Source organism: Phoenix dactylifera, chromosome 3 (assembly GCF_051530095.1).
Source record: "Phoenix dactylifera cultivar Ajwa chromosome 3, Ajwa_hap1_PhDact_Kaust_v1.1, whole genome shotgun sequence".
NCBI lineage: Eukaryota > Viridiplantae > Streptophyta > Magnoliopsida > Arecales > Arecaceae > Phoenix > Phoenix dactylifera.
The window spans coordinates 42,533,711-42,549,065 of record NC_143192.1 but is presented as its reverse complement, the minus strand read 5'-3'; the positions used below and the strand labels follow the sequence as shown (position 1 = coordinate 42,549,065).

The window sequence follows — 15,355 nt, the reverse complement described above, 5'->3', positions numbered from 1 at the left end:
GATGGGGGTCCTCGGTTTTGGGCTCGCAATTCAAGGAGGCAGCGCCTGACGTGTAAGCCTAATAGAATACGAATTTCTTTTAGGCTGCGGCAGCAGCAGCAGCGAGGAGAGAGAGAGAGAGAAGGGGATAGATAGAGAAAGGCTGACACATGTCAGACGACTCTCGCTGCTCACGCCGTACACACATGGCTCCTCTGCCGCCCTCCCCCTTTCTCTCTCTCTTCTGAATCGCTACAGACGTTATAACGGTCGTTGATTTCATTTAAAGACCTATATTATAACGGCTAGTAAAAATATCATGTACAGTTTCCACACGCCCTTTTGACGGGGCTTGGTCTGCCTAATCTTGCAAATACAAACAACTAAAACTTAATAGCCTTAAACTTGGTTCTTAATTCGCAAAAAAAAAAAAAAACTGGATGGACTCTGGATTCTAAACTGATATATGGTGTAAATTACTACAATAATAAACCGTACCAATATTTTTCCGAACATAAATTGTGGTGTGCCGTAAATGAAAAATTAGTAGTTATGCACCAATATACATATATTTTAATTGAGCATAGCCTAGTTCATGCGAGATGTACATGATCGTTTTCTTTTGAGCATCTTCTTAGATATGTAAAAAATAGTTAAGCATCTAAAAATTTGCCATCCCTATAATAATTTTTTTTTTTTCTAAAATGGATAATTACTACAGGCAACTCTCTCCTTTAATAGCAGACTTTGGACCAGCTTAAATGCTGTGGTTTACGTGGCATGCACGAAAGCTAGCGCACACGTATAGCGCCCTATGACTCCTGATCCGTGAGGTAGACAGCGAAAGCATGTTTGTAACCGACTTTTCTGACTGCAGCAGCAGGCTCTTAACGGCCCCGGGGCGAGAAAAGCGTTTCACTTATAACGGCGTTGTATAAACCCCTCCCTCGAGTCACCACTCCATATCTGACAACTACCCATCGCCACCAATCTCAAACGACGCTCTCTCGGGTCTTGTCACCAAAAGCGATTCTGGTTTTGGCCCGAGAAGTACTTACTTTAGCCGATGGGCTTCGGAGAAGAGAGAAGGAGAGAAGAATGAAGCAGCGGATCGGATCGATACTTCCTCTCTGAGTGAAGCCCCCCTGAGATTCTCTCTGCTCTCCGATCCGAGCGTCCCAGCTGCGGCTGCCTTGTCATGTTAAAACCATCCCTTTTAGCGCGTGTAGATGTTCAGAGGATGGCCGAGGAGCAGAACCCACCACCAACCCAAGAACAGCAACAACAACAACAACACCAGCAGCAGCAGAGCCCACGCCAACCGCCCTCCAAAGTCCGTCGCCTTTCATCAGATGCCTCAGGTACTACTTTGCTCACTTTTTAATCATTACCATTCCACTCTCTTTCTCTACCGCTGTCTCCATCTCTCTTCTTTATGGTTTTGCTGGTTTGGGTTGAGTTGATGGTGAGATTTATGAGTTTTGTGATGGATGTAGAGTTGGTAACGATGGCGGCTCCGTCGCCGCTGGTGCTGGGGCTGGGGCTGGGACTGGGGTTGGAGGTGGGGGGTGGTTACAGCAGGCCGGCCTTCACGTTTCTGCAGCTGCAAGAGCTGGAGCACCAGGCGCTCATCTACAAGTACATGGCGGCGGGCGTCCCTGTACCTCTCCACCTCGTCCTCCCCATCTGGAAGAGCGTTGCCGCCGCCTCCTACGGCCCTTATCACTACCCTTCTTGTAAGGACTCTTCCGTCTCCCTCCTCTCTATCGCGCTCACCCTTTTTTTCTTTTCTTTTCTTTCATTGCTGGCTTTTCTGGTTTGCTCCGCTTCATTCGGTGCATCATTTGATTGTGTGTTGGGCCTTGTTTTGGGTTCTTAGATGGGTTCCCAACTCATGATGGAACATCTTTCGTGGAAAAGAAAGCATAGGACTACTACTAGTGTTCATTCATCTTCGTCATTTAATTTCCTTCAGATGCAGCTCTTTTCTTGGTCTTAATTAAGTGCGATGGGATGACCATCTTTTACATACAAAAAAGAGGTACTAGCGTTTTGAAGTATTATATTCATTACTCTGATGCTCTACAAATGTTTCATCATTAAAGCTGGTGTGGTAAGTTCGTTTATGAGATGGATGACTTGACGTACATGTGGTGCAAAAGATGCAGTACTGCAGAGGACCCGATGTATACTTCGGACATCGAACTGTTTTAATCAAGTCCTTGGGGCTTTAGATGGGTTTTGGAGTTATCACGTTCATGGTCTACTTCCTTTCTATAAGGGTTGGATAAGAATACTGTTAATTGTTCTGGCCTAGCGTGTAATCTGAAATATTTTTTTTGGTTGGTTGAACAACAGTCATGGGGTACGGTAGCTTGTGCTTGGACTACAGGAATAGCATGGAGCCGGAACCCGGGCGGTGCCGGAGAACCGACGGTAAGAAGTGGCGGTGCTCCCGGGACGTCGTCCCCGACCACAAGTACTGCGAGCGCCACATGCACCGCGGCCGCAACCGTTCAAGAAAGCCTGTGGAAGCAGGACCTGGAGCAACAAGCGCCCCCGCCACCACCACGGCTGCTGCTGCTGCTGCTGCCACTCTCCAAGTCGAAGCCAACAACAATAGTAATCGTAACACCGCCACCCATCTCTCTATTGCCATCCCATCTGCCGGTGGGCTCCAGCTGATGCCCACCACCAACTCCAGCAGCAGCAGAGGTGGCGGAGGCGGCGGCAGCAACAACGTGTCGCCTGCAAGGCTTGGCTTCTCGCCCACCAGCGTCCTACAGTGCGGCACCGCTTGTAAAACCGCACCTCCTTGAGAGTTTAGACGTTCTCTCTCTCGTTTGTCTTCTTTTCTTCTTTTTTTGTATCTTTAGCTTTTCATATTTTGTCTAGATGTGTAAGTGTTGGAGGAGAACACCAAGGTCTGCTGGTGTGTCTTTTGGGGGAGAACCCCATGGGCTGTGACCCTACACACCTCCCATGAGCCTCTTCTTCTTTTGTTCGTTCTCTAGTAATGGCAAAGAGTGGTATGATTGAGGTCAAAATGACGTCGTGGGCTTGTTTTGAAGCTTCCAATCTCTCTTTTATCTTCCCTCAACTCATTGAACTCAATTAGCTACAGGCAAGCAAAGGTCGTGCAGCTTTTTCACCTTAGCGTGAATGGTAAAGAGAGTAACCACGTGGAGTGATTATGGGTGGGCGCCTGGTCGTTTATGAGTTTAATTTAAAATATAAATATATTATTGCGTGGTAAAGATGCTCTCGTTGTTCGAGAGATTCCATGTCGGAGAGGTTATATAAGTTTTTTTTTTACCGAATTGTTAGTGGTTTGTGGCGGTGGGACGGGGCGAGGGCAAGGCTTGCAGTTGGCCGTGATGGATGCCCTGTAGACGGCGGACAAGCATGAGGCAAGGCCTGTCCTTGAAAGCTTCGAGCCTCGCGGTTCTCACGAGCCCCTCCTGGCGTAGAAGCTGGCTGGGACTTCGGCGAGAGCTTTCGGGAGACGTCTGTGCCTTAGGGCGTTCGATCGCCGGAATTGACTGGTTTAGAAGGATGTGACCGTACAACTAATGTACGGAGGAGGGAAGTTGACGCGCGCCGACCGGAAAACAGTAGTGCATGAGTACCTACCTACGTTTAGGTAGCTCTGGAGCTGTGCTCATTGAATAATATGTGCTGTCGGAGTAATTCTAATTTGAAACGTATTTTGGAATATTTATTCAGTACACAGTGTGGCAACGTATCAGATTAATTGTTATTGTTCTGGTTTAAGCCGGTAAGGAATGAGGGATTATTTCAGACCATTAATGTGACACCAATACAACTGGTAAGGAAAGCTCTTTGCTGCTATAATGATCTCTGCATCTTTAGCCTTTTTTTTTTTTTTTTTTTGGTAAAATATAGGAGGGGAGGGGGAGGGACCAGCCCACCCGCGTAGCAGCCCCATTACTGAGCCCCCCTCCCACTAGGGAATGTTCGATACAGGTCGCAGGTTTCGCGTGCCTTCCCCGACCCGTGGGCTCACCCCACTGGGTTCACCGCCTCACGTGTGGGTACGTCACCCCAGTGCCACTTTGGTACAAGTGAAAGGAAAGCATAACCGCCAACAAGCCAGCCGAGCGTGGGGTATCCGGTCCCCTAATTTAATCGACGCCCGTGCGTTTCGAACCCGGGCAACTTGGGCGGAATTATCGCCCCCTTACCACCAGGCTACTACCTTGGTGGCTGCATCTTTAGCCTTTCCCAATCCTATCCCCTCGCATTCAGTTTTGATATTAGTTCGGTGGCTTGCTCCTTCCCTTGGTGCTCTCAAGCTCAATTTCGATGGATGTATTTCTGGTGAGAAAGCAGCTGCTTGATATGCTGTAAGGGACCAGCAGGGGTGCCTAGTGCAGGCCATTAGGCTGCGTCTTAGCTCTTGAACAGTCCTCCTTGCGGAGTTTGTCGGAGCTTGGGATTGCCTTCGTGATATGGTTCTTCAATAAGTTTGGATGGAAGGAGATTCTACTATGGTTGTACATGGGATTAACTTCCCTTCATCTCCATTTGTACGCAATTCTCTCTCCCCTTCATCTCCGAACATCGATCGTTGTTCCGAAGGGCCGGCAGGCCGGCAGTGGTCGTCGGAGGCGAAGGCGGTACAAAAGCGGCAGATGGGCCAGAGTCGGAGATGCAGGGGAAGACACAGTTTGGGCTGGAAGAGGTGAGAGCAGAGGAGAGAGGGATCGAAGATTGTTGCCGGCAGCGAGACGGTGGAATCAGACAGCGGAAGTCGAAGCGAGTGTTGGAGAGGCAAGGGTCAAGGTTTTGGGATGCGGAGGGTGGGCGGGTTCAGGCTTCACGGTGGCTGCCTCCCGTCATGGCGGCGACGGTGGTGGCCGGATTCGGAGAAGGAGAAGGAGCATCTCCTCTGCTCCTGCTTTTCTTTATTATTTTACTTTTCTTCAAATCGGCGTTATTCGGCTATGTGTATCGCTTCGATGCTGGACGGTGGGATCTGCAATGCTCTATCGACAAACGGCTTCGATCTATGCGGCCCATCCAACAGACCTAACATTGATATTATTGATCAACATATAGTATAAGATTTTATTATTATAATATATAATTAGTTAATATAATTAACATATTAAATATAGTATTGTCTCGGGCCGTGTCGGGTTAATTTTTTTCATTTTATTGGGCTCGGTCCAATTTTCAGATTGGGCCTTTTTTGCCCAGGCCTGTACCACGGGCCTATTTTTAATGTCCAAGCCCACGCATTCATGCTTCAATCCTGCGCACGTATGACCGGTGTAAGGAACATCCATTTCAGCAAGGGCTATGAGTGCTACTTGGAAGGTTTCAATGAAGTTGATATGAAACATAATATTTTTGGTGCTGTAACATGAGCAGAACTCTTTTTAACTTCTGTTAATATCTATAAATATGTTTTTATCCTGTTTCAATGTCCTTGATATTCCAGTACATCATATCCTCCAAACGCTATTGTATTCCTTGGTGCGGTTTGGTTTCTTTGTAAGTATAATAGAACAATAATTATGGCTTGAGTCTTGGGCTGGTATTTGAAACAAATGATAACTATATATAACAGTACATGTTATTATCCATTGTAAATTATAAAATAAAATAAGGGTATAAACAACAAATATGCCATTGTTCCCATTGTATTATGTATAAATTGAATTGAAAATCTAAATTTAAAATATTTAATTAATCAGATTAAAATTCAGAAATACTGATGACCATTTTTTCACTATATATAATGGCGGTTGTGCCAAGAAATTGAGATGTAAAGGCTATTATCTACAAACATCTTATACCTAGGTCTCCGTGTAATTAGAAACCTTGAGAACCAGTATAATAATTGTTATAACTAAAATTTTCATCTACGTCAAGACATAAGACCGATATCAGTGGAGAACCTTAATCCTGTCTTATAGTTTTAATAATGTTTGTTAATAATCAAATATCAAAATTAATGTATTAAAACAACTATCAATTTTATCGCGTTGCTCGTACACTTTGTTTGCAAGATGGCAATCGTTTCCTCATCTCAGCCGTCTACCCCGTCATCTTTCCATCAACGGCAGGGGACTCTATAAAGCGAAATTATTGCACGCCCGTTGAGAAGCGGAAGAGATTTTAAGCCCCCGAGGCCGTGGCTCTTGCATTCGATGGCGGCGAGCGACCGGAGCCGGGCGGAGCCCAAATCCCTCTCCGTCTTCGACCTTCCCCCCGATTTCTTCGATTCCTGCGGCCTCTTCCGCTCCCGCCTTCCTCGCCTCCCACCTTTCCCACCGCCGCCGCCGCCGGAACCCGGCGATGCCTCCCCGAGCGAAAGAAGCGAGGGCAACGAAGGGGAGGAAGAGGTCGATTCGAAGGGGGCGGGGGAGTGGGGGAAGGAGGTGGCGTCGAGGTGGACGTGCAACACCTGCAAGGCCGAGTTCGATTCCCTCCAGGACCAGCGATCCCACTTCAAGTCCGACCTCCACCGCCTCAACGTAATCTCTCTCTCTCTCTCTCTCTCTCTCTCTCTCTCTCTCTCTCTCTCTCTCTCTCTCTCTCTCTCTCTCTCTATATATATATATATATATATATATATATATATATATATATATATATATATATATATATATATATATATATATATATATATTATCTTTCTCTCTCCCTCCCTCCCTGATTCGAATTATAGGGTAGAGAGTGGGGGACTGAGTGTTCCTGATTCCTTCTTTTAAAATCCCAAGGTCGAACCAATTCGTTCTTGAAAATCTGCTCCTTTTTCTCCTTGCTAGTAGATAGAGAGGTTTTCCTCGCCAGAGAAGACTAAAGATAAGGACGGATGGAACCGTGAGCAGTTGAAAGATTAGATTAGGTGGAGCCTGTTTGCTATTTTATGAAAAAAATGAAGGTAGAATGATAGTGTAATCAATGAAGAATATATTTTTATCATATATTAAGAGATAATTATTGAAATTTTGATCTCTTGCCTTGAAATTGACATGTAATGCTGACTTCGATCATTCTCCTAAAAAACAGAAACAATAAAGGTTGCTACGCTGATGGACATGTTTTGCTAGGGACAAGTTCGTTTCTTAGAGTTATATATCTGTCTTGTAGCATATCATAACTGGGAAAACTAAGCATGCGCTGCATGGAAAGGTCACTTATTTTAAAAATTTATCCAAGGATGAAACCCTGACTCGTTACTGAGGTTATTCATATCGAAGACAGTTATGTGAAGGGATTACGATGGCATGGTGCATAGTTTAGTCCAGAATATTCATTATTGTTGAAGTTTCATGTTAACCATAACATTGAAACAAACTGTTCAATTTCCTTTATTAGATGTTCGTAGAAAAAAGAACTGCACCTGTTTAGAAATCATGTCTGTTAAACAATGATCAATAAGATGAATAAAAGTAATTGAATATATATGTTTCTTATATACAAAAACATTTATCCGTGTGTCTATAAAAGCAGTAAATTGATATAAACTTGTTTGTCTTGCTTCTTGCTGCAAATAAACGGAGGAGATTTCAAATATTCATGTCTTATATCTAAGAACAGCTGCGGGCTGCCATGCTGCCCAAGCCCTAATCCTGACACTTCTCCAACAAAATTGTGTCTGGTCTGTGATGGAGGACTATATGTGTCAACTCTTGTGTTCCTCTACCGGAGCCCTGTCAGATCAACACTCTCAACAATCCGTGCTGTGTCTAGCCTTCACCTGTGTTATTGCAGTCTTTTGCCCGGCAGTGTCCCTGTGTCTGCAAAAGGGAAGGCAATAGTTACAAGTACATGAGATTGTTTTGTTGTTTTTTTTGAAAGAACCAGAACCACCTGAAGACCTATTGGAGCAGGCAAATGACTCTCTCAAGCCTGTGAGTCTTTGGATGTACCCTTTTGATGTGGAGGTGGCCTAGTCAGAGCATAGCCTATTGCATGAACAACAGTATAAAACCAATATTGAGATTTTGGGATACATTGGTAGAATTTGAAGGCTAAAATTGAATGGCTTTCATGTTGAGATCAATTTAGTAGAAGTAACTGCTATAGAAAATATTGGTCTAAATTGGTATGTACCACTCACATGTGGTATGTATCATGTGGTATGTACCACTCACATGGTCAGTGCCATGATACAGGTGTTAATTTTGGCATTAGTTGGCTTGATATCATACGACCCATATTGGCCTAATTCATAAGGTAATATATAATCTAGGTTAGCTTGATACCACACATGCTTGTATATATATATTATGCATTTCACTTGCCTCCAAGTATGTTCATCTGATCTTTAAAGAATTGTGTCAGCTCCTTGATGCAATTTGATAACATATTTTGGGCCTTTAACAGGCAATCAGCAGGTTTCTTTAGAATTGTTTAGAATGCTTGATTTTAGTGTTTAAATCATGTCTACATTCGGGATTAAAATGTTTCAGTGTAGATAAATTGAGAAGTTCTAGCATATCTTAGTGTGTTGATCTTACATCTTTTTCACACTTGTTTTTGTCCTTGCTGTGTTGGTTCATTTTCAAGAGGCGTCATGAGATAGTATCATATGCATGCTATGCTACATCTTGATTGCTGTTGAATGACACAAAATTACCTAATCAGCATTGGGCGTAGCTGTATAGGTAATTCTTTAAGTCTTCCCCAACAGTTCCCGATTGTCCTAAAAATAGAAGTCTTTTAAGAATATAAGATATGATATAACATTCAATTCTTCTGTTAGCTGCCTTCTCTAAGGCATAAAGAAATGTACAATCATCTATTTGACATACTTTTTATTTGATTCCAAGCCGACTTTGTAGGCTCCACTTGGCTGTGTTGTTGTGGTTTGAAGTTTGCTCTAGTTCTGATGAGGGGATTAGGGCTAGACTCTTAATAATGAGATTGTAGAATATGTATTGCACGAATCTTCATTATTTGCATGAGTGATGCACCTCCCATCACTTACGTGGAATTGTTTATATAGTAAAGGGTCAATATGTGACCTAAGATATTGTAGGATGGTCTCAAAGTTGAATCAGAAATGTGAAATAAGTTGTTAGGTCATTAGCAGAGCTAATGAAATCCATCAATTTCCTTTTCTTTATTTTTTTATTTTTTTCTTTGTGAACATTCTTGTTTGAGAATTTTCTTTTTGGTCTTGGGTTAGACTCGTTCTTTTCTTCATTCCCCTAAGTGACCTTATTTTTCTTTTGATGATAATCCTGGTTTCAAATTTGCAGGAACTAGTTTCCATTATTTATTTCCTTTAATTCTGGGAAACTTGGTTATATATGTAAAACCATGCCTATGATTTTTGCCACCTTGATCACCAAGTTCTTTTAGTTTACCTGCAGGGCATTGTGATTATTCTGCAATGGCGCTGAGATTAAATAAAAGTCTTTGAATATGAACTTGCTCTGCTTGAGACAATCTAGTCTGATTCCTCCCATTTTATTCTTTTGAGACTATAATGGAGCTCTTTTGTCTTCTTGACTAAGTTTCTTCATGAATGTCTAACACATGCATTCTTCATTTAAAGTAGGAAACCTTCTAGCATATTTATCTATAAATACTTTCATTTGGAAATTTTCAGTAAGCTTTATAGGGTGATTGTTCTTATTTTCTTGGAATTACTTTGACTAATAATGTGTACATGACAACTTTATTTCTTTATTCTACATTTCTACTTGTTTTCCTTTTGAAACTATAGCATATAATTCGTGGATACATACATTTTGTTGGCAGTTTAATATATTGTCTTTTCTTCTTTTCCTGGCAGATTTCAAAAACTAATTTGTTCTTGGTACAATCTACTTATTTTCGTTGTCTGTCGTAGGTTAAGCTGAGCATAGCTGGTAAAAATACTGTCAAGGAAGAGGACTTTGGTGAGTTGGATGGTGATTCTTTATTTGAAGACCTTGATGTATCCAGTATATCGGGATCAGAAGATGAGTTTGAAGAGAGGTCCATTTCAAACACTGGCATGTCAGCAAAAGGAAGAGAAGGGGTTGGACAAAAATTGTATTTCCGTCTCCATTCAGGAGATACAGTTTCTGTTTGGAGATGTTTGCTTTTGGATGAATCTGAAGATCTTCAGTTCGGGAGTAATCAGTCAGTCCATACAGGAAATGCTGGATATACATCAAATATAGAGGAGGACAAGTTAATAGGTAGATTGAAAGGTTTGGTCTGTGAACCTCGAGATAAAACATACTTAAGGATTGTGTTGCTAATAAGTGGTGGACACTTTGCTGGATGTGTTTTTGATGGCAACTCTATCATAGCCCATAAAACATTTCACAGGTTGGTGGAAAACTTCTTGATGTCACAATTAAATAAATGACTTGTCATATAGCTTGCTATGTATATTAAGAGGGTGCCCCTGTGCAAAAGGCTCCCATCATTACGGAGTTTTGGGGGATGCACACAGCATTACCCTCTATGGGAGACTGTTTTCATGTTTGGAACCCTAGGTCACAATGGAGCAATCTTGCCGTTGCGCCAAAGCCTGCCCAAGGTTGCGACATATATGATATATAAAATATTTATTATGCTGCAATGTCTCATATAGATTATCTAAAAGTAAGATCTAATTAGTCTAAGTGATTTTAAAGTGTCCATATGGTGTAGTTATTTTCTAATATAATTTATACCATCTTTTTCAATTACTTGATTATGTGGACCATCCTGTTCAGTAGATTGTTAATTAAAAGAGTTTGGCTATTATGACGAACTGAACTCTATGGACCAGATTGGATCAACATGAACCATTTAAATCATGACGCTACAACAGAAAATTAATACTAAAATATGTCAGACAAGGACTTTTTATCTTTTGCAGTAATGAAGCAATGTGAACTAGTACCTATAAAGGGCTTATCATTGTCTTTAAATATCCAAATTAATTGATGAAGCTTCCCTTTGAAAGATTTGGTGATGTATTTCTTTTTTGATCGTCATCACATTTAGTATTCTCACCTCGTTTAAAAACATTAACCCAGTATTAGAGCACGATGAACAAGTAGTTCCAATTATGTTATCTTTGTCCACTTCTGCTCATTTCAGTTGTTCCAAGCTTGAGATGTGGTTCGACTTAATTGGTAATTGGTTGAAACATTTTTTCGGTTTCCATATTCATAATGTAAAGCCTTTATGTTTGTGAAATTTTTTAGATGCTCTTAGGTTGTCTATCATTTATCATCTTGTCATATGTGACATTACTCATTAGATTTAAGCTTAAGGTCCGGTTATACATTTATGGGACTGGATGTCCAAAAAACTGCGATCTTATTGTTTATATTCAGGAACTCAATCATTGAAGTCGAACAATTATTCCTGCTTACATATACTTGCAGATATAGATCACCATTGAAATTCAGAACCTTTAGTTGAGCAGTTTTTAGCACTTTGATTTCTTTTTGTTTTGAAACTGCACATTTACTTTGGCATTTCTTGAGTTGCACTTAAGCTTCTGCCATCAATCTGCAGGTATGTTGTTAGGGCAAAAGCTGGCAAGAAGCAATCTGCTAAAGATGGAACTGGAAAAGCTGCAAATTCAGCTGGTTCATCTCTTCGCCGGTATAATGAAGCTGCACTGAAGAAGGTGCCATAACATAATCAATTTTCTAGGTCTCATCCTTGTTTACCATATTCGGATTTTATCTATCATACACTATTGGTAAAATGCTGTTATTAGGTATGATTTATCAGAGTCGTGACTGCCTGGTTAGCTTCTGCTAGTTAGTGTTCATTCTTCTATGATCACTGAAAATCCCGTTATTTAATGCTTCATGACTCTTAGTATCTGCTAGCATTCAAATTGTAATTATAATAGGAACTTCAACATCATCTTGATACAGTGCTTGTCCCCTTTGTTCATACTTAATGAGTTAAACAGCAAACTTTGTTCCGCAGGAAATTCAAGAATTGCTTGTGACTTGGAAACCATACATTGATTCCTCGCGATGCATTTTTGTTTATGCTCCATCAAAAAGCCGTCAGATGCTTTTTGATGTTGAGAAGCCTCAATTTGGATTTCAGAGCTGTAGGCATGTCCCTATGACAGTCCATAGGCCCACCTTGAAAGAAGCCAAGAGAGTATATTACCATTTGACAAAATTGGCCTACGAGGTAGATGAGAAAGCCAGTCTAGAGGATGACTTACCTTCATATATGGGTGATTATAGCAGTAGCATGCAACAATCAAATGAAGTGCAGTCAGGAAAGCAGTTGGAAGTCAAGGAAACCTTTTCCGGATCAAGTTCAGTTGGTGAATGTTTGCCAGCTAAATGTGACATTGTAAGTCCTCCATCTAATGGAAATGAGACAACACCCCTTCATGAGGCAACAAAATCTGGTGATGCTCAACGAACCCTGGAACTTCTTGAAGAAGGTTTGAATCCTTGCGTCAAAGATGCAAGAGGTCGGACTCCATATATGTTGGCAACAGAGAAGGAAGTCAGAAATACTTTTAGAAGATTCATGGCTTTAAACCTTGATAAGTGGGACTGGCATGCTGCAAATGTGCCCAGTCCATTAACAAAGGAAATGGAAGAATCTCAGGCAGCAAAACAGGTATTTTTCATTGTTCCATGCTGTAGACCAAATAGTCTGCACAGTACTATATTCTTAATAAATTATCTTCTCTACAGCAATATCCCTTCACTCCACATAATCTATGCATCCTCATGAATAAAATGGTGGGTGCAATCTTAATTTTCCTTAAATTTGCACAGGATTCTGATAAGTAACATATCTGTCCTAATGCTCTTAATGTTCAACTGTTAGTTTGATGATCTTCAAAACATATATCATGTATGATGATATTGCTGTTGCTTAAATATTTTGGGAGAGGCCTTTTGTTGTTATTTCTGTATGAAGAAATCTAAATCCAGTTCAATGGATATGTAGGCAGAGAAGGATGCCAAGAGGAAGGCAAAAGCAAAAGAGTTGAAGAAACTGCGGAAGGCAAAAGAAAAGGCAAAGGTCTATTTTACTTCCATAGTGATAATTCATTCTAAATCTGAGATACATCTTATTGGTTGTTGGTGATATTGCTTCTCGTTTTTTATATCCTCAATTTTCAAGAGAAGTATTTTTGTGTTTTTGTGGCCTTTTGGCTCTGATTGCTAATTCATTATAGCATATGCCATATAGACATCCATGACTAAACTCCCAAGAGATGCGAGGCTGTAGCGAGACAAATATCAATAACAAAATAGTTCATTATAGTCAATGAAAATGACATGGCGAGTGATTGCTAGTTTTTTCCTTGTTTGATTGTTGTCTTTGAGACTGCAGGCGCAGGAAGCCCCTAAACAGCAGCCACAATCCAATGAGTCCGTGATCATTTCTAAGGAGGTCGGAACATACTAAAAATACAATGAATCTGCTCATATTAGTGTGTAACTAAATTACCAATCTAAGCTTTGAATGTGTTGCTTTCAGGAGGAACAGAGAAGGGCACTAGCAGCAGAGAGAGAGAGAAGAGCAGCTGCAGCAGAGAGAAGAATAGCAGCTCTTAATGCTTCTCTAGCCAACACAATAGCAGCACCACCGAGCGGCTCGGAGCAGACGAGTGGAGCGAGCGACATTACTTGCTCATGTTGTAATTCTTCCTTGGCTGGGAAAGTTCCATTCCACAGATACCATTACAAATATTGCAGCACCTCATGTATGCATGTTCACAGAGAGATGCTGGAGAGCGGATAGACCTAAACCTTTTTTTCTTTTAGATAATTTGTTAGCATAGCTCTAGTTTCACCTTGTCCATTAACATTTTGTTTTGACTGTTACTCATCTAGCCATGTTTCTGTAATCAATCTATTTTCTTTAAGACCTCATAACAAGTGGATGCTTTATTCGTGAAAATGAAATAGAGGGGTGAGTGGGATTTGAGGACCCGCAGCTTTTTATGTAAGAAAAGTTCCCGAAGCTTTCTTATGCAGCATTAAGGCAATATCGGTAAACATGGGCCTGTTTGATAATGTTTGGCATTTTTATTTTTATTTCTCTAACAATACCGTCTCCAAGGGGTCTCTTGTGCTTTACGTTTGATGGTCTAATCTTTGTTTTTATTCATTTTTTCCAAAAGTAAAATATGTGTGAACCTACCACTCGAGCTACCTGACCTTGTCACTCTCTTAACTTCATTATGGCATTTGTTCATGGTTTTGTAATAGGTGTTGGTAGGCTATATAACAACCTTTACTTGGAGATCATTTATAAGATTGCAAAAGCCATTTTTGAACTATTTTCTTCTGATGTTATGATAATCATCATTGATGATTACAATAACAAAAAAAAATGTTAGCAAAATGATCAATGGCATTGTTAGACCATTCACTATTTTAATGAATAAAAGCTATTTAAACTAATATCTTTTGGCTATTGGAGATTTGAATCTAAAATAATAGCTTGTCCGGTAAACCATGACCGTTTATATACTGGTTGTTATGATTATTACATATCGCTGCTATTAGGGGCATAAACTTATATGTAATTGTCATCATATATATTTATAGGATAACATATTATTTATGAAACTAATATGATTATCCATTAAAACAATTACTATCTAAAAGCATGATTAGTAGAATATATGTTTATAATCAGAAAGAAGAGAACACAAAAGTGATCGGTCCAACTTTGGTATAATTCTTACCACATGAGAGGGATAGTTTTTCCTTCTCTTCATGTAACCTGTCATAACAATTTAGTATATGATCTGGTTTAATTTATTTAGCAAGGCTTGTAATTCTTAGTTTTAGCCGGTATAGCTCAGTGGAACGGAATCTTACTTTCAACCAAGTAGTTTCGAGTTCGAAACGCACCGGCGTCGATTAAATTGTGGAAACCAAATGCTCCCTGCTCGGACACGAGGTTTGGAAGGGCTACTGGTTCGCTGGTAGTCTCAGTGGTTTTAGGTGTGACGTACTCACACGGAGGGTTCGTGCCGGAGCTTAGAGGGGTATCCGAGCCGAGCCCACGGATGGGGAGGGTATGAGTAAAACCGGCAGGAGTGCCTAACATACGGTCATTTCTGTCCGCATCGAACATTCTCCTGGTAGGATGGGGGCTGCTATGCGGGGGTGAGCTCGTTCCTTCCTCCCCCTTTCTTTTTTGTCAAAGCAAAAAAAAAAAAAAAAAACATAACTTTTTGCGGCGAAATAAACGCTGAAGTTATATATTTCAAGTACATTTTTTTTGGTTTTACGAGGTGGCTTTATTCATGACGGTAGAAGATACCCAATGACCACCACAAGGCTCCATTGCCGGTCAGCCACAAGTTGTCCACGGCTTCGACCCTGCCTGATTTAGTAAAGGATTGTAGCTTAAGTGTTAGGTTAAGCATCAACCCATGCCCAACCAGGCT

General features: G+C 41.0%; 2 protein-coding genes across 3 annotated transcripts; both read left to right on the top strand.

The window, feature by feature from the left end:
- Positions 1-977: 977 nt before the first annotated feature.
- On the top strand, positions 978-3,026 carry LOC103699803 (growth-regulating factor 12-like). Its single transcript, XM_008781813.5, has 3 exons — positions 978-1,340; positions 1,476-1,715; positions 2,338-3,026. The coding sequence occupies exons 1-3, from the start codon at positions 1,178-1,180 to the stop codon at positions 2,796-2,798; spliced, it is 864 nt and encodes a 287-aa protein (XP_008780035.3). The 5' UTR covers positions 978-1,177; the 3' UTR covers positions 2,799-3,026.
- A 3,085-nt stretch (positions 3,027-6,111) lies between these two features.
- LOC103699796 (zinc finger protein-like protein) lies at positions 6,112-13,905 on the top strand. Of its 2 annotated transcripts, none has more exons than XM_017841102.4 (7): positions 6,112-6,485; positions 9,818-10,284; positions 11,470-11,584; positions 11,896-12,555; positions 12,892-12,960; positions 13,282-13,341; positions 13,429-13,905. In XM_017841102.4, the coding sequence occupies exons 1-7, from the start codon at positions 6,159-6,161 to the stop codon at positions 13,690-13,692; spliced, it is 1,962 nt and encodes a 653-aa protein (XP_017696591.1). In that variant the 5' UTR covers positions 6,112-6,158; the 3' UTR covers positions 13,693-13,905. The 2 variants fall into 2 exon arrangements, with proteins under 2 accessions (XP_017696591.1, XP_017696589.1); XM_017841100.4 differs by having other exon boundaries at positions 12,892-12,966.
- The last annotated feature ends 1,450 nt before the right edge of the window (positions 13,906-15,355 follow it).

Coding starts and splice junctions, on each gene's coding strand:
- LOC103699803 (XM_008781813.5), top strand. CDS start 1,178: ATGTTAAAACCATCCCTTTTAGCGCGTGTAGATGTTCAGAGGATGGCC. Junction 1,341..1,475: donor CCTTTCATCAGATGCCTCAG/GTACTACTTTGC, acceptor TGATGGATGTAG/AGTTGGTAACGATGGCGGCT. Junction 1,716..2,337: donor CCCTTATCACTACCCTTCTT/GTAAGGACTCTT, acceptor GTTGAACAACAG/TCATGGGGTACGGTAGCTTG.
- LOC103699796 (XM_017841100.4), top strand. CDS start 6,159: ATGGCGGCGAGCGACCGGAGCCGGGCGGAGCCCAAATCCCTCTCCGTC. Junction 6,486..9,817: donor CCGACCTCCACCGCCTCAAC/GTAATCTCTCTC, acceptor TGTCTGTCGTAG/GTTAAGCTGAGCATAGCTGG. Junction 13,342..13,428: donor CCGTGATCATTTCTAAGGAG/GTCGGAACATAC, acceptor TGTTGCTTTCAG/GAGGAACAGAGAAGGGCACT.